Below are 24856 nucleotides of genomic sequence, written 5' to 3'. Positions count from 1 at the left end.
TTGTTTTCTTTCGGAAAGGGAAGAATAGAGATGACATGACTAGATTTTTTTCAGTATAAAATGCATTGTCAAATTGGCTTGGCTAGTAAGTACTGAGCAATTTTTAATATTGTACTAGTATTGAAGGGTGACGATAAGACATAGACAGAAAAATTACCACTCACTATTGCCTGTTATTAATCGATCAGTGAAACACGTAAAAATTGCATCTACATAAACACGGAACTTCACTATTAAAACCATATTTTTTCTTTCCAAAATCAAAATTGAAAAGAACTCTGATTAAGTCGATGATTATTTGTGTGAGAATTGTATATGACATTATTATTCATGGGCAAAAGTTTTTAAGTGATGTGATAAATTTGTGAATTGGTTGGTGGCTTTTAATATGAAGATGTTAATGAAATTTTGTAATATTATGACTGATTATAGAGTCATTACGTAATTGTATTAATTAATGCATATATTGTTATAATCATTGCCTTATTAAAAATATCCAATGTAATTATTCGGCCCTTTTATGTTTTCTTATAAATCTATTCTCACTTCACGTCACCAAAAGCCCGTATAAAATTCTTGTAGGAGACCAAAGTCCTGTGCAATCTGCTTGCATATTTACTTTAAAAATTACATATTCTAATCTGCTACTTAAGAAGTAAGTATAACTTATTAATAAGGTAGTAAATAAAAATTTAATCGTGTAATAGTTTAATTGTAATACATATTAGGTAAGTGTTACGCTACGTGTTTAAGCTATTCAGCCGTATTAGATGCACATCCCAGGAAGCTGCAATCGCGCATGCATTCTCTGCCAGTCGATTTAATATTAAAGTCACCTGCGACTACTGAATCTCTGAGCGCGGACTCCTGCGTCGGGGCGCCCTCCGGACGTCTTTCCCATCGGGCGGTCGTCGCACGACTGACAGCTTAGCTGCTAGCCACGCTCAAAGCGCGCGAGCGTCGCCATCTAGCGAGTACCTACGACAACTAAACAAACGGTCGGTTTTATGTGGGTAGTTTTATAAACCACATGATTATCTGAAATACGCGGTAAAGTTATATAAGATCATTGCATCGCGAAAGAAAGATATAAGTAGTTAAAGATTATTTATAAGATTCAAATAATAGAAGCTATTAGGAGTTACCTATGTAGAAAATTTTTCTGATAAATAAATACACCGTTGACCCATTTCGATTTAGTGACGCGCTATATTGATGTAACATCGAAGATATATATATAAATAATAGATCATCAAATACGCATTCTTAAATGTTTTGACTAATAACTTAAAAAGCTTTTATGCTATTTTTCCATTATATACTTTAAGAGACAGTTTTATTTTATTTTAAAATATATTTTATTCAACATTGTTGAAATCATCTGAAGTCTGGCCGTTTAAAAGTGTTAAACCTACATCCTTTACCAGAAAACTCCTTCTATTTGCGTAAAAAGCCTTATATTTCTATATACATTTTTCTTAGAATTATACCTAATTGTTACCAAAAATAAACTTACACGGAAGAAGTCACGATTACCAACTAGTTATATACATCGATGTCAAATTGTAGAACAACCTTCATCTATTTGAACAAGGGATTGAACACGGCGGCAAAGCCTCTCACACTATGTTTCCGAAAGACTTATGTTTCACACCTTCTTATTGTTGACTATATAATATATGGTTAGAGTAATAAATATGGACATTTTTATAATGTCCATATCGACATTAATTTTATAAAGCTGAATAGTTTATTGTTTATTTGGTAGGACGCGCGAATCTCAGGAACTACGTGTACGAATTGTAAAGTCTTTGTTTGTATAGTCAATTTATCGGGGAAGTCTAAAGATTATTTATCATCACGCTCCATTTTCATTCTGCTTATTTTTCTCATTATTTTTTTTACACACCCAATGCATTATTTTTAAGCACAAACCTTTACTTTTCCGTATTTCATCACGTAATGAAAAAACCGCTTATCGTATCTAACTTTACCCTAATTCCGCTCTTTCACTTACAAACTAACAAACATACATTCCCATATTATATACCACTAAATATTAAATATTTTCTAAGGTTTCAGTTATAAATATTAAAAGTCCAACGACGCGACATAATCGTTTGGGCATCCAACAAAATCTTATACAGCCGGAATAACATTTAAATGACCACGTAAAGCGTCCCGTATCCTTAAAAGTTAAATGTAAATTTTATTTATAACAACCGTACAAGGGTAAATAAAATCCTATGATTATGTTATGGAGGTGAAAATATAATAAATATAAAGTACTTGTCTGACTTTGATAATTTTTTATTCAGGACATAAATTGTAGTGTCCAAATTTAAATTCAATTTTCTTCTGAGCCTAGTAGAAAGCTAATGCATTGTGGTAGAAATCGATGCAACAGATTTGTAAATGCTGCTTCGATTGGAACTAAACAGTTAATGTCAAGATAAGATTATACCAATATCAGTTTTAAGAATGTTTTAATCATGTTTTAATATTTATATTTATGATGCACTTCGAGGCTCTACTATTTTGGTTGAGTCTTTATAACTGTATTTTTACCTATATTATCTGTAAAAGCTGAGCAAAACCCAGCTCTAGCCGTTTTTTATACTGTTTTCAAGGAAAGTAAATGAACGATTATTTTAAATCAAAAATATTACACGCATTTTGTGTTTTGTGCGTGTTAAATATATCCGCATAAAATGAAAACCCTTCAATGACACCAATTCTGAATAAACTTTATTGATAAAATGGCACATCTGTTTTACAAAACCAATCTACTGCTAAAGATTTTCTCATATATGTGAATTAAAACCGCAATGACTATTGAAGATAATGGAAAGTTTAAAAATAAATGAGTTTCAAAGCTCAGTTTATAATAACTACATTGTTCTGAAACGTCTTTTGTTTCGTCGTAATACAATATGTACCAGGAAAGCATTAATTGTAAATGCATATCCATAAGTTCTATTTGCATCCACTTGGTGACCTGAATGCAAGCAATTGTTTTAGTTCGACATGTGAACTAAATATTGTCCAGCGAATACTGCAAGAATATGATATCCTAGTATTTTAGTGTATGAATCTTAACTCCGAGAGCTTTTTCTACGAGAGAAAAAATTGTAATTTTAATAAGGTCTTGTGTCTATCTTTGTCATGTTTTTTAATGCGACTTTATAGTTAGTACTTTTATTTATAAATTAGTTGATAACAAACGATAATAGATGAATTTATTGCACGTTGATTGATATAAAGATGTTATTTTATAATCCCTTTTAGTATAAAATAGCAATACTCCAATACTCCTTTTTATTTCAGCTGCCGCGGTGCCGCCGTCAAGAGCGCGGGAAATGGCGGAAATTGAATTCGTTTTCGCGCCGATATTTCGGATAACGACTTACGTATCGCGCTAAAGTATATAGAAATACCTTTTTACATTTTACATGTAAGAGGTTAATCTTATACAGGAATATAGGCATCTCGCAATATTCAAATTAAAGGCTATTGTTTAATTAAATAAAGTTGATTAAACTAAATATTGGTTACTAATTTTACAGAAAAGTTGTTGCTCTACTTTTATTAAAGTTAAAGTCATCTAACGAAAGCAAGTAACAAGTAAATAATTCACGTTGTTGTACACAAGGCTATTTCATTCAAAAGGCGGTAAACACCAGAGCTCCGCGGCCGATCAAAAAAAGAAAAAAGCTTCCGTGGGAATGTCACGTTGAAATCAATAAGACGCTACCAGGATAGCATAACCTCAGCGCAGGTAAGCATATTGCAGTGTCGCAATCTAACTTTTACAACCGGCGATTTATTGCAATCGGCACGGATCCGGGACGATCACGGTATTTTATGTACGAATTTCATTTGTCATTGCGCACGGAAATCGTAAATAAATCCGTAACATCGCTAGAAGCGGACCTAGGATTACGTCCGGACGTTTTATTTATTTGATCAAAGCACGAAATTAATGGAAAATTCTGGGAGACTCGAGCGATGTGTCTTCCAAGACTGCATTCACGGAAAATCTCTAGGGGTTCGGCAAATCTGATTTTGCTAAAGGATGGCCTCAAAGAGAAAATGCTACATACGTGGAATAAAGATTTTTCATTTTAAACACTCGTTGCGACAAATGTGGCTGCATTCGGTTTAATCCTCCTTGTATATACAAAAAGAACAATTTATTTACGTTCAAAAACTTTACAAAGCTCATAAATTATATTACCAGTTATAATGAGGGTTTTTAAAATAACATAATATACTATACGATTACGCGTGTAATTTATTTCAACTGTTTTAACTCAGTAAGTTCCTAAGAAAATTTTTGTTTTTTTGCATAATTAATTAACTACTGCAGACGTGTCTAATGAAATAGTACGTAACTATTGCTAAGGAGTTAAATACAGGACCTAGGTTCCATTCCAATGGTCACATACGATTTGCAACTTCCCTCGCCATCTGCATCGTATGAAATTGTGTTATAAGTTTTAACAAATGATATAAAAATATTAAAAAACTAGTATATAGTTCAGAAATACATACATATATTATTATATGCTACCAAATATTAATTTATGAAAATTATCAATTACAGAATCATATTTTCTTCATAATCATAATCAATACATAGTAGAAACAAAGTCGCTTTCTCTGTCCCTATGTCCCTTTGTATGCATATATCTTTGAAACTACGCAACGGATTTTGATGCGGTTTTTTTAATAGATAGAGTGATTCAAGAGGAAGGTTTTAGTATATAATTTATTAGGTTTTAGACAAAGCGGGCGAAGCCGCGGGCGGTAAGCTAGTACACTAATAAACATATTGTCATCTTAATTTCACATTCGCCAAACTGTTTGTACATAATATAATAATTCGCGTAAATTTATGCCTACAGAATTTTCGCAGCCGAAAAATAGACGGAATAAACTCGAACCATAACTGGCAATAAGGCAACGAATTCCGCTGAAAATTCAACATTAACTAAACCAAAACAGCGTTATGTCGACACAAAAACAATTTGATTTTATTGCATCGCTCAATTTTTGTTTTACATCTTACAATTTTGTAGCGGGCGCGTGTTCATTTGTTAAGTTTGAGGCGACACGCGTATAAATATTGTATGAATGTTATGATTATTATTCTATGCTAATTCTTTTAGAAATAGTGCTATTTATAACGCTTATATTGAGTGAAGTATCATCAATATTATGAGACATATTAATAAATGATTATACTACATATTATGAAAAAAAAAGCTTAGAATTCAAAGTCATCTAATCAATCTATATTATTTAGGAATTACCTACTTATTTATTTGACTACATTGCCTTCTTAAAATAATTCTCATATTAACATTTCATGTGCCATACTATCTTCTTCTTTGTATAATATGACGATTCAAAAGTGCTTCTAGAAGAAGTTTGTTTAAAGTTTTACGTGTTTCTGCCCATGGTATTTCGATACATTTATAAAATGTGATAATCTTCCATTTAGTTGTAGTTTTAATAGATGATAATTCATAATGATCAGGTAATAAATATTATTTTGTTAATGTACTTAAGTATTTTGTACAAATCATTGGACACACATAATTTAAATAAGTTCTATCATTTATAGAACTACTAAGAATTTTTTGAGAAATATGTATTATTAAAGTTTCTCTGCACACGACATAAATTTTTAATCCATACATCCAAACGCTAAAACTGTACAAATGAAACCGCGCCACCCGTGTACATTTTTCATACTGCAGTAGATACCATTTCGAGAACATTATACATGCCGTGTGTTGGTAGTGTAGAATAAAATGTGTTTATGCTTGTAAAGTGAATTGCAGTGGGAATGGCCCCAATTTGTTTTATAGTTCTGGCTTTGCTCGCTTTTGGGAAGACACAGGAGGTTAATTAATATTATCACTACATAGTATAAAACAAAGTCGCTTTCTCTGTCTCTATGTCCCTTTGCATGCTTAAATCTTTAAAATTACGCAACGGATTTTGAAGCGGTTTTTTTTAAATAGATATAATGATTCTCGACGAAAATTTTAGTATTTAATTTATTAGGTTTTAGGCAAAGCGGGCGAAGCCGCGGGTGGAAAGCTAGTTCTTATATAAGCTTTAGTGATAAGCGTGGAATTAAAACTTGTGTTGTAGCTCTTTATGTTGTAAATTCAAGCTGTCTCTATGTTTTTGTCTATTAAATAATTTATTTATGTTTGCAAATAGATACATAGGTGAAATGTAGAAATACGCTACTTACTAAAATCGCGCGTGCTTAACAGTAGTTTATAGTCATATTTTAGGCAAATTAAACTTTAAGATGATCCTTCATTTTCAGATGGACGACATATTATTGATCGAATTGTATTTTAATTACACTTTATCTTATGGAACGATAGGATTGATAACTTCTCATCGTGATTTTAATTTTTATCGATGTGACAAATCAATTGTTTTACTGGCAATTTTTTTTACTAAAATTAATTAAATATTTAGTTCATCAGCTCTTAAACTACATTTATTTTGTCTACGTATTTGTCATCTCTCTGACTATAAAGAAAATAGCAACAGTCCTCCTCCTTTGAGACGCGTTTTTATAAGTGTGAAACGTCAACCGTTTTCCCGCCAAGAAAATATGACGTCCCTTTTTGACGTGTCGTGTTTATCTTTTTTGTAGACAATGTCACATGTTACGTGCATATACGTGATCCTTTTTTTATCTGTTTAAAGGTATATGAAGGTACTCCCCGTAAAGGATTGATCCGATTTTGATTGAAAATTACGTCTGATTCTAGGTAAAGTTTTACTAAAGTAAAGGCTCTATGTGGCTCTGTTATATTCAGACACGCGATTTTTTTAACTTATTCACAAATAATTAATCGTTATGTTGTATCTTTATGTCGTAACACTTGGAAGGAAAAAATATCTTACTCAATCAATAATTCCTTAGACCCTAATCGAAAACCTTTTTAAGTTAAAGTTTCCTTTTTACAGAATGATTTCCAAGAGAACCGTAGATTAGCCAAAATTATAGTAGAGGCGCTACAGGACACAAGCTTCGATCAGGAACTGCTTTTCGACCTGAAGAAGGAGAACCAGGTCTACCTGAACAGGACCATGTCGTTACTTATTAAGTATATTGTTAAAAGGTGTGTGAAATTCTTTGGCATCTTGCAGGATATGGGGCAGATTCATTTCACGTTTGTTACATTGAATTTTTTTTGTTTCATGACAAATGGGTGTTTGGTCAAGTTTTTCTAATCTGCCAGAATTTTTGTTAACCTAACCAGCACCATTTATAACACTTAAATATCTTAGATAACCAAAATATGTAGGTAACCAAGTAGATGAAAAAAAAAGGTTAACTGAAAACCTGAATACTACATGATCACGTGTAACTGCAGTACAGAATATGCTTATTTTTATTATTCACAAAAATGTTATCGCGTTTCTCTTGTTTGTCTTTTCATAAATGTTCTTTACATTGTATATTTTATGTATGGCCAGGCTAAACAGATTTTGATGTTTTAATTTTTAATAGGGAAGTGGACAACTACCGTTCCCGGAGGACGGACGCAATAAGCCGTCGGATTTACTCGTCTCTCGTCATGAAACTCATCGATATTGCTAAGGTAGCAATTAATTTTGATCCTTTCAATTATAATGTGTACAACCATCTATACAATATAAGCCGTGAGATTAAGCTTGTGTGATATGCTATAACATATCATAAACATACACTAATTTGAAATCATCTTTATTTTACTCTTTCATTGTTATATGTGTCTAAATTCCAAAAAAAAAGGAAAATGTCTATGCCAAAAAAGCAGAAAGTTCACCATTTCGCTAATAACAAATACTACTAAATGTTAACCAGTACAAATGATATAATTTTGTCTACAAAGTCTAGACACCTAGGTCTGTGAAGATAATAGACTATCTCACACTTAGTTCAACCGCTAATAAGTCAGGGCTGGCACTGTTTCCCACACGTAATTAAGTAGTAGCTGCCGGCCCTAGCTGAAAATCGTGTAAGGTGAAATACTGTAAGGGGGTTAAAAGATGTTTTGGAAGAATAAAAGTATGTTTAAAATAGAACAGTAGTTTTGAATTTTTAAGATAGCAGAATTCCTTTGATTCAAAATGTGTTTATTTTCATTTGCTGATAAGGATTCGCTTGATTTGAGTTTACATGAACAAAAATTTTACCTTCAGCATCTATATATATAAAACTCAAAGGTGACTGATATAGTGATCTATCAACGCACAGCCCAAACCACTGGACGTATCAGGCTGAAATTTGGCATGCAGGTAGATGTTAGGACGTAGGCATCCGCTAAGAAAGGATTTCCCGAAATTCTTGCGGGAACGGGGAAAAACGGGGATGCACGTACAAAGTCGTGGGCGGAAGCTAGTGATTTAATAACATTGCCATTGAGGTCATGACTTCGCCGTAAAGGATGATTAAAAGTCGTTAGTTAACCCCAGTAAAGCAAGGAATAAGTAATTGAAATAATTTATAATATTCCAATCTGCAATACTATCAAAGTAGCATGTCAAGTAATGCCCTAATAATTTAATGATTTTAAATTCAAAATCCTGAAATGAATCCAGCGTTTCCTTCTCACGTAAATAATAAGTTTACGCCATTGACTAATTTCTTGCAATAAATTAATTCCAATTTCCTTTTGTTTCGAGTTCGAATGTTTCAACTGATTTGGACGATTCTTTATCCCATTCCCCAACTTCTTGGTCCCATAAGATTTTTTCTAATTCTGACTATTTAGAGGCGGTTTAGTTTTTCCTTAGACAAATAAAACTGAAAGAATAGAATAAATTCGATCGCTCTGGCGGGTCACGAGTGGCTAAATTGGTCAAGCACCGCCCCGGTTTGGCGCGAAAGGATGCGGGTTCGAGTCCCGCCTCGTGATCGAATTTTTTCTATTCATTATAAATTTATATTCGGTTAAGTTTTTTCAAAAAAAATAATTATTATTAATTGACTACCTATATTAATGGTAATTAAACTTTTTAGGGTTAATGAACGTAATTGTCGATTGAGACACCGCTCAATAAGATCCTTAATATCTTATAATCACAGGCTATATCTATGTGTATACAATATGGTTGAAATTTTATCGCAACATATGTTTTAATTAATGTTAAACTGTGTATAATTAGACAAAACTGTGAGCTGTAGGGTGCTCCTTTTAAATAAATTAATATAATTTTAGAAATTACACGGGACGCTGGGTTCGTTATCCATACTAATATTATAAATGCGAAAGTAACTCTGTCTGTCTGTCTGTCTGTTACTCAATCACGCCTTAACTACTGAACCAATTTGCATGAAATTTTGTATAGAGATATTTTGATAGCCGAGAAAGGACATAGGATAGGTTTTATCCCGGAAATCCCACGGGAACGGGAACTATGCGAGTTTTTCTTTGACAGCGCGGGCGATGCCGCGGGTGGAAAGCTAGTTAGTTTATAAAAATAAAAATGTACTGCGATTCTACACAACTGCCTTATTGATGTAGACAGTTGATAACAAATCACAGCAAGTCAACGACTATTACCAGAGTGAGGGTAGTTGGGTCAAACATCGTATAAACAACGTCTGAGAGCCCCTAGGCACGATTCGTACGAATGCGCCACGATTCAAAGGAAAGCGGTATTTTATAGTATTCGACAGCTAAGCATGTTCGGACAGGAAATAGTGACAATGTAGCGACACCTCGCTCTGAATCGCGCAATCGAAATGTTTTCGCTACAGAGCATATATACAACTTTCCGACATCATCCAGAGAGGTGGCTGCTACAACAACATGGTGACAACTATATTGACAGGTATTCATCCAATCAAAAGTTACGTCGAACAATAATATAACTCTATACCCAGGATTTACCCCGTAACTCAAGCACCAGCAGCCGAATCGACACCGCCCACCGCTACTACATGTCAGTGGAGAGCAAAGACATGCACGACCAGATGGCAGACGTGCAAGTGTTCCATGTTTGCGCCAGGCTCTATGACGTTATGTTTACTGTGAGTATCATAATTATATTTAAAGATATATACAATCTGCTGAACTTAATGGGAAAAGACAAACTAACATAATCACAAACATAGTACGTTCGATCTGATCATCTGATGTGCGAATTGGAGCCTATGTTTTAAAAGATCTACCTATAGTAATACAATTTTGAAAATCGGCTTGTTTAACTTACGCAGAAGTAATTCCCTGTAGGAATTAGGACAAAATATCTGTTCGAAGACAATTCACCGATATTATCCAGAAAAACAGACAGACAGATTTTTTTAATTTATATTTTATTTCACGTAATACTATGCATCAGTAAGTTATAAACAAACCCTTGGTCTTAATTTATTTGCAGACAGAATATATTAGAACCTAGCTTGAATTCAGTTGCACTATCACATCCCCACACGACAACATAGAGATTCATGTAGTTAACACAATAATCTGTTTGTACACACGTCTATCAAATCTTGTTCAATGACTCGAATTTGCACTACGTTGGAAACCTATCCAAGCCTTGATAATTGAAAGCCTTGAAAATAAGACGACGTTTAAGACAAACCAAACATTAAAATTATTAAAAAGTCTGTGTCTGCAGTCTTTGTGTATTTTTAATTTATGTTACTTGATGGGCGGCTTTATTTATTGCTTAAACTGCTTTAAAAATAGATAAGACCTACTCAAATTTCGACGGACCGAAGGACGTTTTTTTAAAAAGACAAGATTTAATTTAAACGTCTTTAATATGTGCTCTCTACATCCAGAATGAAAACTTAAACTATAAACTTATCGTTAAACAAAAATGCAACGCTGCAATCTATGTTCTAAGAAATACAAAATGCATTAAGGCGATGCAGGGTGGCCGTAGTTATGCTGCGTTAACAAATACGATATCACATGCATGTACTGCGGGTTGCCCCGACATAACTCCTCCATCCTCAGTTTCAAGAGAATCTGAAGGATTTTCTTGAATACATATTTTTCTTAATTTAGACTTAATTACTACCACAATTACAATTATAATTACGATTAATACAAAAGTTATAATGTTAATCACTCCGACGGCACTATTCACTGTACTACTAAACTGGTTTTCACTATTTTCACTATTTTCAATTAAATGCCTAAGCATATTTATGTCAGTTAAATTTGCACCCTTCAGGTTAACAGGCTTCCTGTCGGTCGGGAAGTTCATCAAATTTGGTAATATAATTTTTGGTAAACTTGGGTATATAATATCAATTCCATTTACTTCATATTTCTTTAGTGTTATATCTCCGATTTTCACGTAACAGCCAGTCTCGTCTAACGTCAATAAATAGGTACCATGAAGGAATTCTTGGGTTACCTCGTTTTCACAGACCTTGGTAAGTACTGTTTCCACATTTACGTATAGTATCCATCTATTTGGCAGAACATTGTCGATTTTCACGTCATCTATGGAAATGGGAATCGGCTGACAACTGGAAACATTTGTAGATAGCCGCAAAAGATCAGCTAAACAATCGTCTTTATATAATGTTGATGTCAGTATTTCCGGGCATAGGAACCGGTCTTCATCTATTTCTTTGCATGGTTGTGAAAGTGGCATGGTTTTCAACCCCTTCACAAGGACATATGGGTATTTGGGTAGGATAAGGGAAGTCTGACCTTTTTCTTCGTTAAATATAGGTAAAGGTATTATTTTAAAATATGAATAAATGTCGTCAGTAATTAATGGAATAGTCATTACGAATTTTATTTGACTTTGTTTTACATAAGTTTGTACTTCTATTAATTGTTCAATTTTAAGAACATTATCTAAATTTACTGGAAATGGCAACTTAGAGCTAGTTTCAATGTTTTTTAATAAAAGTAATAATTCCTTAGTATCTACAACGGATTGGTGTAAAAGTTTAATTTTACTAAAAGCTACAGCAGTTTCTATTTCACTTAATCTAACGTAAAGAGACATAAAATTATGTAAGAATGCAGAATATGTATGTATAATTTCATTAGTCCTTTGATGTAAATTTGTGTCATTTAAAAGCGAATCAATTACATTTAGCTTATTCTGGATTGCAATGAAATTGTTATTAGATATTTCAGCTACATTTAATAACGAACCCACCATCTCAGTAACGATCGTCATCTTATGTATTATAGAGTCTTGTTTAGTCTTTAATTTTTCAATAGTGTTTTCAAATTGTATAGCATCTTCGTTGTCGAGGTTACCGGTGATAATTTTTATAACTGAACCAAGTGGATTTAATAAACCACGTTTAGATCTAGAAGACGGAATTAATTGTTCAAATTTATCAATAGTATAATTCATATGATAATCTGTTTGTAATTCTGTTGTAATAAAATCGGAACCTAACGCTTGTATATCAATACAACTATGAACCTGATTCCTAAATGATAGATAACTATTTATATTAAATTCTAAATCGTCATATATTAACTTTAAATCTAAAACCTTAATAACTCTCCATGTGTCATTGCTGACGACTGCATAGCCTTCACGGAGAGGTAGTATTCCGGGGTTCCGTTTAATCTGGTGCAGTTGAAGGCCCTGGTTTTGGATCACGTGGATCGCCAAAATTAGTAACCTGTGGAGGACGCTTAATGTCTTTAATGGGAACTTTAGTCTCACGATGATGCGTTGTTACTGGCACAATATTTCTATGGGTTGGTCCCGTGACTATCGCTTTCTGATACCTAGGCTTATCTTTAGCACGTCTCGTGTTAACTCCTTTAATGTAAACCGAATCTCCTATGTCTATGTTAAAATCATTTTCACCGCCATGCTTATCCTTAATAACCTGCTTCTTATGAATAATTTTGTCTGTAAGGTATTTGTATAAAAATTTAGTACGTTTGTGGTGATCTTTTACAAATTGTTGGGTTAATTGTTTGTTAAAATCTACAGAAAAAGCATTATTAGCCTCTGTATGTCCAAAAACGACTTCAAAGGGAGTTAAACCGGTGGTAGAATGTATTGAATGATTATATGACATAATCGCGTATGTCATGACAGATGCAGCATCAGTTATCTTACGTTCATATTTAGCTATCCTGTAAATTTCTATTATTGTAGAGTGGAATCTTTCTATTAAACCCATGGAATTCGGATTGTGCGGAGTGCCAATATGAAGATCGATTTTGTAATACGAAAGCATTTCTTTCATTAATACATTATTAAACTCAGTGCCGGGATCTGAACTAATTCTATTGGGAATACCATATAAAGAAAAATATTTAATCAAAGCTCGGATAACTTCGTTTGTAGATCGGTTATGGATTTCTATGGCCTGACCTAGTTTACTAAATGCGTCTATAATCGTAAGATAAGCTTTACCGTCTATTGTAAATGAATCGATAAATATTTCCTGAAAAGGTCTAGTTTGTGTTTGGGAAAGTTGTAACTCTGGTTTTAATGGTTTTCGGTCATACTTCATTTTCTTACATACATCACATCCATTTAAAACGCTCGCTATTGTTTGATCCATTTTATTCCAGAAATATACCCGTTTTATGTGTGCTAGTGTTTCCTTAATACCCCTATGACTTGTTTTACCGATATGATATTTCAAAATAATTTCGCGCTGTTCGGTTTCATCATCTACATAAACAACTCGCCTCTTACACTCATACAACTTTACTGAACCCTTTTTGAAAAGTGTGGTAGCCATTTTTGAAAATTCTTTTCTATGTATTGGGCTTTCGAAATAAAAGAAATATTTCAATTTTGGTCTGATGTAACTTAAGAGAAATTGCTTTACGAGATCGGGATTGTCTTCAGGTAAGTGAACCTCTAGTACCTTTTGTAATGGTCTTGATAAGTCTTTTACTGTTGTTTTATTTCTATTCCAGGTATAAACGAGTATCTGATTAGGTTTTGTATCTACAGCTTCATCTAGAATGAGTATGCCTTCCGTATCAAGATCGCGAGCTGAGTGAACCGTCTCTGTATTTTCGCTATTATTACTAGACGCGGTCAAGGTGCTGCTTTCCGCGGTTATTGTACTACTATCAGGCGACGGAATCGAATATGGGGACCTCGGGCGTTTATTTTTAGTGATTGGCATTGTTCGGTCCGAATCAGACGAAATTGTAATCGGCGTCAGGGGTCTGTCACATGTTTCAGCCTGATCGTTACTAACTTTTACTATTTCGTCTATTACATCGGTTAAGTGTTTTTGAAGGTTTCGCTCCTTCTCGTCTACGTTAACTTTCATTGACACGTCGTCATTTTCAGTCAATGCATTAACCTTAATTCGAGACAAGGCATCCGCGTTGCTATTTTGCTTTCCGTTTTTATATAAAACATCAAAATCAAATTCGGATAAACGTAATTTCCAACGTGTAATTTTACTATTTGGTTCATCTATTGATTTAATCCAAGCTAAAGGTCGATGATCGGTGTAAATTGTAAATCTTTTTCCGTACAAATAAGGCCTAAAGTGCTTTACAGCCCAGACTATTGCTAACATTTCTTTTTCGATAGTACTATATCGAGTCTCTGCCTCATTTAATGTTCTGCTAGCGTATGCAACTGGTTTGTCACTACCGACTGAACCTTGTGATAGTACCGCACCAATTGCAAAGTTAGAAGCGTCAGTGGTAAGTATAAAAGGTTTATCGAAATCGGGAAACTGTAAAAGCGGAGCATTGGTAAGTAATTCTTTACAACGTTCAAATGCATTGATATATTCACTATTGTTAATATTAATCTTATTTTTCTTTTTCAGACATGACGTCATTGGTTGGGTGATTTTCGCGAAATCTTTTATAAACTTTCTATAATATCCGACAAGTCCGAGGAAACTTTTAATTTCCGTGCTGGTTTGCGGTAATGGGAATTTAAGTACTGCTTCAATTTTATCGTTGTTAGGCTTAAGGCCGTCCTTAGTTATGGTGTGTCCTAAATATAAGACTTCTTTGCGTAAAAATTCACACTTATCTAAAGTAACTTTAAGGTTCGTATTTCTGAGTCTATCAAATATTTTGCGCAATTTAGAAATATGTTCTTGGAGGCTGGACGAGTACACAATTATGTCATCGAGGTAAACTAAGCAGTGAATACCCTGTAGGCCGCGTAGCACGTTATCCATGGCCCTTTGAAACGTAGCCGGTGCTGTTTTGAGGCCAAACGGCATGCGTTTAAATTCGTAATGTCCGGACTGCGTGGTGAATGCTGTTTTAGGTATATCAGAAGGATTTACCTCTATCTGATGATAGCCAGATGCAAGGTCAATGGTACTGAAATACGTAGATTTGCCTAACTTATCGAACAAATCTGTAATATTTGGCAGGGGATATTTATCGTCAATTGTAATTTCATTTAAACGACGGTAGTCAATCACCATCCTAAATTTACGTTCGCCTGATGCATCTATCTTCTTAGGCACTAAGTGTACCGGAGCACTCCAAGGCGAGTGAGACTCCTGAATAACGTTATCATTTAATAATTTATCTACTTGATTCTGAATTTCCTGATTTTGGGCAAACGGGTGTCGATACGGACGAATATAAATCGGATTTTCATTGATCGTGCGTATATCATGTTTCACTTGGTTAGTAAATGAAAGAGGGATCTTGTCGCAATAGAATATATCACGATATTCATAACAGAGTTTACTAATAAGTTCGCGTTCTTCTTTATTGGTGTGTTCTAGCCGTAATTTCGATAGATTCTCTTTTAAAGCATCGTCTATTTCGCAGTTGTTTACATCACACGTGTTAACTATACATTCATCTTCGTGCAACGTAACTTGAAACGGCTCGGTAATAGAAATTTTAAAACTTTCATCGGAATAATTTTGAATAACAGTATGTGCAAAAAAGTTTTCACATTTAACTATCGCTGCTGGCATACGAACGCTTTCACGAAAAGTCTGAAAATCTAATATAGCGTCACCGTTTTGTAGGTTAGTTGGAATTGATACTCTAGTTTCTGATCGAGGTTCTAAGGTGATTTCTAACGGAGGATTATATATAATCGGTATTTTGGCGTTACATGTTTCTAAAATTTGGTGTTTCATATTAATATTTGCATCTAGTTTCTTAAGTAAATCAGATCCGATTAATCCATCGTACCTACTGTCTACATTGTATACATAAAATTTGTGGGGAAGTGTGCTTCTAAAAGTTTTTAATAACGGAATTACTATAACTTCATCATGAGTGCTTTGCGCATGGGTACTAACAACTGTGAATTGTTCATACTGTTTATGATCTCTAAAATATTCTTCCGCTTTGGCTGGACTTATAAAAGAACGGCTGCTTCCTGTATCTATGAGAAACTTTGCTTTTATTTCGGGAACTATAATATGTGGTAATTTTAAGATGCTGTCACAATAATTTAAATTAATTATTTCACCGTCTCGTCGGAGGCCGGTAACGGAAAATTTTCGTTGTTGTCATTAAAATTACTTTCAGTTACTTCCGGATCGGTATATTCGTATAACTCGTTCGCGGCTTCTTCGTTATAATCTAAGGTTGAGTTATCGTAATTTTCATAATTTGGCTCATCGCAGTAGTACAGATTATGAGTTACGTTTTGCCTCATAGGTGCCGTACGCATTGATACATCGCTATTTAAGCCGGGGTTCGGTGCCTGGGCATGTTGTATGCCAAATTTAAAACGAGGTTGGGCTGTTTGTTGATTTGGGATTCCAAATTTATAACCGGAATTTTGAAAAGGTCGCAATTGGTGGTTATTATTAGATTGTGTGCCAAATTTATAGCCTTGGGCTTGTGGTGTTTGCCTTAACTGTTGAATAAAATTTGGTCGAGGTGGTTGCATTAAATTTGGTCGAGGTTGTTGAGCGAAATTCGGTCTATAACCAATTGGCTGTTGAGGACTGCCGTATTTAAAGTTTTGATTTAAAGGCATCGTACTGAAATTAGGTTTTAATGGATTTTGGAAAGTGTTTTGAGTTATAGGTTTTGGCTTACTAATCTTTGCGTTATATTGTTGTATAAAATTTACTTCTTCTGTAACTACGCTAAGTGCATTTTCTAAGTTTGTACAACCCCTTAATCTAACAATCCGGATCATGTCCTCCGGGAGGTTGTACAGAAAAACATTTAACGCAGTATTATTGTATATGATCATCTTCGCGGCTTTAACTCCTTCATCCGTGAGGCGGTTTACTTTTGAAAATAGGGAGCTTTTAACATTTTGTATTCTGTGGCAAAACTGTATGTAACTTTCACCTTGTTTTATTTTTAACCCTTCTAATTCTAGTGCGATACATTCTTCCGATCGCGGGTCTCCGAAATGTTGGGTAAGTATTTCCTTTAATTCAGTCCATGAAGTTATATTTTGGTAATCACTAAGCAGTGAAGCTGCCTTACCGATAAGCCTACTCGTTATGGCATGATATACATATAAGTTTTGTGCGTTATTGTTCGCATCTTGGAATGATCTTATAATGTATTCGCTTTTATTGATAAATAGGTTTAACAGTTTTTCATCTCCATCAAATTTGGGGATGATACATAGTATTTCTCTTGGTATGAGTTTAATCTCTTCCATTTTGGTTCTTTTAGTTAGTTTTAGCGATTAAAACTCTAAATATAATAAAGATAACACTATTTTTTACTAATAACTAACACTTAAAATTAGACACTAAAAATTACGACTTATCACGATAATTGTAACGAACAAAATCAAATAATCGTAATGATTAGGCCGACTATTTTGGGTCGGGGATTTCGTGAAAACAGGGAATGTGAAAAACAGGAGTGAAGAGGTTTACTCACAGACTGCTCGCTCCCATGTCCTTCACTTATGATCCTGGATGCTCGTCCTTGAGGTCACAGTACGCGTTTCACTTCAGCGATTGAGTTTTACGCGTACGCGTCGCGGGAGAGTTATTTATTTGGTTCGAGGATACTCGTACAAGCACCGCACTATCGCAGATCCTTTCGGCTATAGTGTTAGCTCGGCAGCAGGATATTATCGAGTATCCTACCGGCTGCGCCACTCAAATTTCGACGGACCGAAGGACGTTTTTTAAAAAGACAAGATTTAATTTAAACGTCTTTAATATGTGCTCTCTACATCCAGAATGAAAACTTAAACTATAAACTTATCGTTAAACAAAAATGCAACGCTGCAATCTATGTTCTAAGAAATACAAAATGCATTAAGGCGATGCAGGGTGGCCGTAGTTATGCTGCGTTAACAAATACGATATCACATGCATGTACTGCGGGTTGCCCCGACATAACTACCTAAGCAAAGGACATTTGTATTATTTTTGGTTCAAAACAAAAATAATCCATATTTTATTGAGCTGACTATAGCGTGAAGTGCATAAGATAGGCTATTATTTATTTATGTTGAAATGTCTCACAATGAAAATATACTACTTAAACGTTATAATTATTATTAGGTAACTCAAACTATTTGACTTTCTACAGGCACCGCGTATTCTTGCTCAACTAGGCAGTCTAGATGATCTGACTCCGAAGATCCTCATTCGAAAACTGAAGGATATTGAAATAAAACCTGTCCATCTTGGAATTGCTCTTCTTATCCAGGTAATGTTTTTTTAAGTATATTTCAAGGGAATAATTTTAGGTAAATACATGTTAGCGCGTTTAATTTAACGATAGAATTATATTTTAAAAGTAAATCAATTGATTAACTTAATTAATTATTTAAACAATAATCAACTGAATAAAAGTATTAACAATCATTTAATTATCAAGTTATAATAATATTTCATGTCGTATTCAAAATAACGATCAAAACAACAAAAATAACACCTGCGCTGACTCACAGAGTCACGCCACTCGAATAGTTGTTTTGATCGTCCTATAAATGACGGTCGTCTGCACTTGCGAGTCATTCTTGTCTTGACTTTGGTCGAGTAAAGATGTCTAAGAAATATTATATCAGTATTTAATTACGTAATACAACCACGCTCTAACATACATATTATCATAATTAGGTACTGAATTTTTTTTATTTCAGTAAATTATTTGTCTTGCTCAATCTTTTCATTATTTTACAAAACATCACTTAACGTTAAATATAAACAAATTGAAAACTTTAAACGTCGAGGCTAACAAAATTACTAATGACTCTAATGAGCAACTCAGAAATGTAACATCAATGACGCGACTATTAAGAAATCAACGTCGAGCGGTTGGTAGCGGCGGCTCGAGCCGTCAACGACCGACCGCTCGAGCCGTCTGTGTACGGAGCTCAGCCGTACCGCTTCAAGCAGTTGAGACCGACCGCTTGAAGCCGCGACCGCGCGGTGAACTATAGGCATTCATTCGCCGCCGTACACGTGACGGCTCGAGCCGTCGCGACCGATTCAAGCCGTCAAATGCATGACGAAATTCCACCGTGCCGTTGATGGCTCGCGAGCGGTCGTGAGGCATACACTGACTGCTCGAGCCGTTGACTGCGCTAGAGCCGATGACGGCTCCCTTCCCCCCTGAAAATCAATGACTTGACTAGTCAAAAAAATCAACCGCTAGAGCGGTTGGTAGCGACGGCTCGAGCGGTCAACAACCGACGGCTCGAGCAGTTGACGCCGACCGCTCGAGCCGTCCGTGTACGTCGCTCAGCCGTTAACTGCTCGAGCGGTCCGTGTACGGCCGCCCTAAAATTTATATACTTTTTATTTCAAGTTTACTTTTTTTTCAAGGTCTATTTTTTATCTGAATAGATACTTGGATATATTTTCTTCAAAAACAAATAAGCCAATATAAAGAAGGAAAAATATTATATGTAGAATTAGCGTAGTGTAAGCAAAATATAAGTAAAGAATTTATTTTTATGAAAACGCTCTTGACTCAGCGATATAGCGTAGTATTACTGCGCTCCTATACTATTTGAGAATACCCATTCGACAAATCTTAATATATATAAATCTCGTGTCACAATGTTTGTCCTCAATGGACGCCTAAACCACTTAACCGATTATAATAAAATTCGCACACCATGTGCAGTTCGATCCAACTAGAGAGATAGGATAGTTTAAATCTCAAATCGTTTTAGAGCAAGCGGGCGAAGCCGCGGGCGGTAAGCTAGTATCAAGTAAAATTTTAAAATATTGATTTATAATCACGGAGAAAGAGATGTTTGCTAAGTTATGTATTTATCATTTCCACTTGTAATGCAAATGATAATTTATTTTTAACCGACTTCAAAAAAAAGGAGGAGGTTATCAATTCGGCCGGTATTTTTTTTTTTTTTTTTATGTATGTACACCGATAACTCCGAGGTTTCTGAACCGATTTACGTGATTCTTTTTTTGTTCGATGCGGGATGGTGTCGAATTGGTCCCATAAAAATTTTATTCGGATAGGCCCAGTAGTTTTTATTTTATGAACATTTTTGTCTGTAGGTATTTGTAAATTTTGCAAGTGCAAGTTTGAAGTCGGTTGTTTTTAACGCAGTTATCACTTGTTTATATAGCATTAATTTATGTACGAACAAAATATTTTAATTGCATGCCATTTCACCTGACGAATACGGTAGCTTAAATTTAAAAGACAAATAAAATTGTGCTTCGTGTTCGCTAAACATTGAGCAACAGTTGATCAACAATGTCGCTGGAAACTTTACTAAAATGTCACTCCTCAGTCCTCATATGCAATATTGCAATAAAACTATTAAATTTTGGACATCATAATCTAGTTATTTTAATTTTGTTCCCAAATTCTATATAAAAACTTAATCTCTATGTGAATTTTCTTATTTTATGTCTATTTTTACCGGACTATACTTATTAATGCCTTGCAGTTCCACCTCCGCAACACGGTAAACTTCGCGTTACACTCCAAGGCCCTGGACGTGTTATCCACGAAGCCCCAAGAAGTGGGGCCCCGGGTGATTGAGTTGCTCAAGTCCCTCGCCGCACGGTTGCTCCCCCTGGCGGAATTATTGGACATCCACCTTGCTCACTCTAGTCCGGCTTTTAAGGACACCTGTCCAGCTACGTGGCTTGGCATTGTTAATAATAAAAACCCGTAGAATACTATGTTTTTTATTGACTAATGATGTAGAGTTATTATCTTTCTCCGCATTTATTTGTTTAATTAAGTATTTATTAAATTCATTTGCATAAAATTTTCCCCTTCTTAATTTATACTTTTGAAGTTACTTAAAATAAATCAACCATTCATTCAAGTAACTATTTTTAAATATCGAAAGTAGTGTTTTAACAACGATCTTCATGACGCAACTCACGTCACTCATTCACCCTTGGATGTAGGGCTTCCACGTATGAATCCCATTTGTGCGTGTGTTATATAATTACTCATTTTGTTGGATATCACGGTATGGATTGGTCACTGCAACTGCAGTTTGCACAGACCAATCTTTTGAAGTCGATTTCCAAATAAGTAGAATAGTTTTATTTCTTTGTTAGAAGGTTGCTGAGTTTTAATCTGGGCGTTATGTGAAATATTTTACAGATAGGCGAGACAAAAACCTCCACGTAATAATGTGGAGTATGAGTAACCTCTCCTTCTGTTTACAGGAAATTTTTCTTGGTGCTCTAAATAATAATATTAAGAATAATTAATACACCCTACTCTACTAATGTGGATTTTTTCTAGTCATCAATTTAATTAAAAAAAAATACGTAGTATTTATTTATTTAGTTACGTTAAATATGTTACAATTGTGGTTACAATATTTGAAATCGTTTTAGAAAAATATAATATCTATTCTTCAAAGTCTTCTTTATTGTCTGTTTGTCAAAAGAAATCTTTTCTTTCTTTCTTTCCTCCTGCAAAGTGTTCTATATTTTCTCACAGTACCAGGGACACAGCGGCGCATAGAAGCTCTCGCATAGATCAACAAGTGCGTACCGACATGCGCATGAATACGGGGACGTTATGTTTTATTGGCAGTGTATATTTACGGCCGATAATGCGCACAGCTGTTACAAATAATACAACCGGTGGGCCAGTAATGCGGCGAAGTAATAAAATATCTATTTAAATATGAACAGTCTTAGGTTTTATAATCGACCTTCCCAGAAACGATATCTCTTCGATGTTAGAAATATAAAGTTCGAGGATACTTTTTGTGCTTTAATGATTTTTAATTCCAGAACAAAAAAATAGAAGAACACTATATTAACCGCAAGTTGTAAGATGCAGACTTCTAGGCTTGACTAGAAAAATAATTATTAATGCCCTCTGCAAAATATAAAGACGACACGAACTATAATTATGTATAATGAGCGATATATAAAAAAGGGTCCATTTGAAAGGATTTCAAACTTTCTCCATGTAGACCTGAAGATGACATTTTAATTTTTAATAGAAAAACATTTATAGTAGACCCGCTTTCAAAAACATAAGGAAGAACCAAACAAAGCCACGAACGTAAGGCTAGTATAGAAAACCGCTTTCTTATCAAATCTCACATCTCACAGCCAAATAGATCATAATAATTTACCGCCCAGCAATGTGTTACAGGTTTACGATAAAAACGTATATCGATTCATTTTTATAATAGACCTACATCATTTGTTACATCACTATACCATTCGACGGACATGCGTGATTTGTCTGATGAAAAACCAAGGTAAAAACCCTTGAGAAGTTATTTTGAACCTCTTTTTATATTATGATATAGATTATTTTTGGTTGTATTTTGATCACGACATAGATATGTGTGAGGTGATATGTGTGTTTGATTATGCCATTCTTAGTTACAGTAACAGCTAAATCAATACGGTTTGCCTTATAAGTAAGTCTTGTCTATCGAAGTAGTTAGCCATTCTTAGTGGAAACAGACTCATTAAAAACTGTTGTATAATTATTATTTTATATATAATTATTATCATTTTATATATTATAATGCGTTAAGTAAAAATGGTTATCTTAAACATGTTAAAAATGATTTTATACCTAATTCATACTTTTCCATCTAAATCATCGTGCATCTATAAATCTTGCCTCTTTCTTTAAACACTGTTATGAAAACATACAAAGACATCGCAAGCAAAATATATCTCTAGCGATTTTTCACAAAAATTCCCTAATAACATCTTGATGAAGTTATCAAAAGGGCACATAAAAATGGTCGATTTTATGCGGTGCGGATATTGAAAATACGTCAAACGGACCGTCTATAGAGGCATTCAGTTTTTACGGGTCTGACCTTACCACGTTGATTGAATAGTATTAAAATGAGAAATGTTGATAATATTATCAAATTCATACTGTCTGTAAGAGTGTTATCTAAATTTAGAATATTTTAGCCGCAAATAAAAACAGAAAGTCACAGGTGCTCAAGTATTATAAAAGTTTACATTAGCACGCAGTACAGCTTTAATATGCAAACTTAAAAACAAATCGTTTTAATATCAATCATTCCTTAAATTATAAAATAATTGCGCCAAATTGGGTACGATTTTCCCCAGCCAACCGACAAAACATCGGATCAACTTTTATCCAATAGATTTTTATATAAAAATATCCCTAGTTATAAATGGGAGGATTTGCAAAACTTTCCTAGTAAATCTTCGAACCCTTTCACGACCTTGCGACTTGGGGACTAATTCCGATCAATTTATATAAATAACAAAAGAAATGTGGAGCTTTCTTAATTTTGCGAGTAACTTTTCATCGAGTCGAGTCTGCTTATCCTCGTATAAATTAGGCCTTACTCGTAGTTTTGAGTTCACTTTTACCATTTTCGAGAAATGCCCGCGATATTATGAAAATCCTGTTTAAATTAAGGATTATAGTGAAAAAAAATTAAAAACACACTTACTCGTGAAATTGTTATGTTGTTACCGATTTGTATTAAAGCTAATACAATTTATTACCTACTAGATTTCCGCCCGCGGCTTCGCCCGCGTTTGAAAAGGAAAACCCGCATAGTTCCCGTTCCCGTGGGATTTCCGGGATAAAAACTATCCTATGTGTTAATCCAAGTTACCCTCTATATGTGTGCTAAATTTCATTGTAATCGGTTCAGTAGTTTTTACGTGAAAGAGTAACAAACATCCATACATCCATACAAACTTTCGCCTTTATAATATATATTAGATTAGATCTATTGATTAGAAGGTATTTATATTTTCCTTTTTACATTTACAAGCCTCATTGTTTTTCAGCATGAAATAAAAATAAAAGATGATTGAACTTTGGCTCTATTACAATAAAACACAAATAATATAATATCTAACAGATACCCAACTCGCACTTGACATTTTCCTTTCTCTGTACATAAAGCAACATTCAATAATTGTGGTTCGCAATCGATATCGAATCCTTTGACATCGACTCCGCCATTGCAAAAAGAAAAATGGCCGACATTGTTCCGAACGGATTAATTAGTCTGGCTATAGGAAATCTGACTGAAGTATATTTAAGAGCATAATATTATTGTTATTAGACTTCTGTGTACTAAGAAATATGCATTAAGTTTATTTATACCAGTATTAAAACTTAAAAGCTACTGTAATTAAATTTAAAATACGTAATATGTCGTTTAAAAATATTAGAATACATTTGAAAAGCGCAAATCCCAAATAATTTTATAATTTTATATATTATGTATTTTCAAATAAAAAGTTATTAATATTTAAAATTCAAATTATATTTATTTGCTAAATAGCTTATTTGATTATTATTTGCTTAAATACTGTGGTCGTAAATACTTTTTCTTATCCTCACATAAAGCACAAAATATGACATACTTTATGCAGCGATTAGCGAAGTCCACACAAAAGCTAGCGACTACATCACGAAGCTATGAGAAAAACATCTCCCCATTAACAATAAACATAAATATACACGTCTTATCAGTGCCCTCGATAAAT

General features: G+C 34.1%; 2 protein-coding genes across 2 annotated transcripts in view; one reads left to right on the top strand and one right to left on the bottom strand.

Annotated features, from left to right (window-relative positions):
- LOC123698792 overlaps window positions 1-24856 on the bottom strand; it is a 48953-nt gene that overhangs the window by 7530 nt on the left and 16567 nt on the right. The window contains exon 2 of the mRNA XM_045645567.1: window positions 837-987. Coding sequence (XP_045501523.1) covers window positions 837-901 — 65 coding nt within the window. The 5' untranslated portion in view covers window positions 902-987. The remainder of the gene's footprint in view (window positions 1-836; window positions 988-24856) is intronic.
- Window positions 5784-21047, top strand: LOC123698777. The gene is made up of 6 exons (XM_045645566.1): window positions 5784-5911; window positions 7006-7160; window positions 7553-7643; window positions 9914-10060; window positions 18471-18590; window positions 20812-21047. The coding sequence occupies exons 1-6, from the start codon at window positions 5855-5857 to the stop codon at window positions 21040-21042; spliced, it is 801 nt and encodes a 266-aa protein (XP_045501522.1). The 5' UTR covers window positions 5784-5854; the 3' UTR covers window positions 21043-21047.

The sequence above is a fragment of the Colias croceus genome, chromosome 2 (genome assembly GCF_905220415.1).
Source record: "Colias croceus chromosome 2, ilColCroc2.1".
In the NCBI taxonomy this organism is placed as follows: Eukaryota; Metazoa; Arthropoda; class Insecta; order Lepidoptera; family Pieridae; genus Colias; species Colias croceus.
The sequence above is the reverse complement of the archived record's forward strand: the minus strand, read 5'-3'. Positions and strand labels throughout refer to the sequence as shown.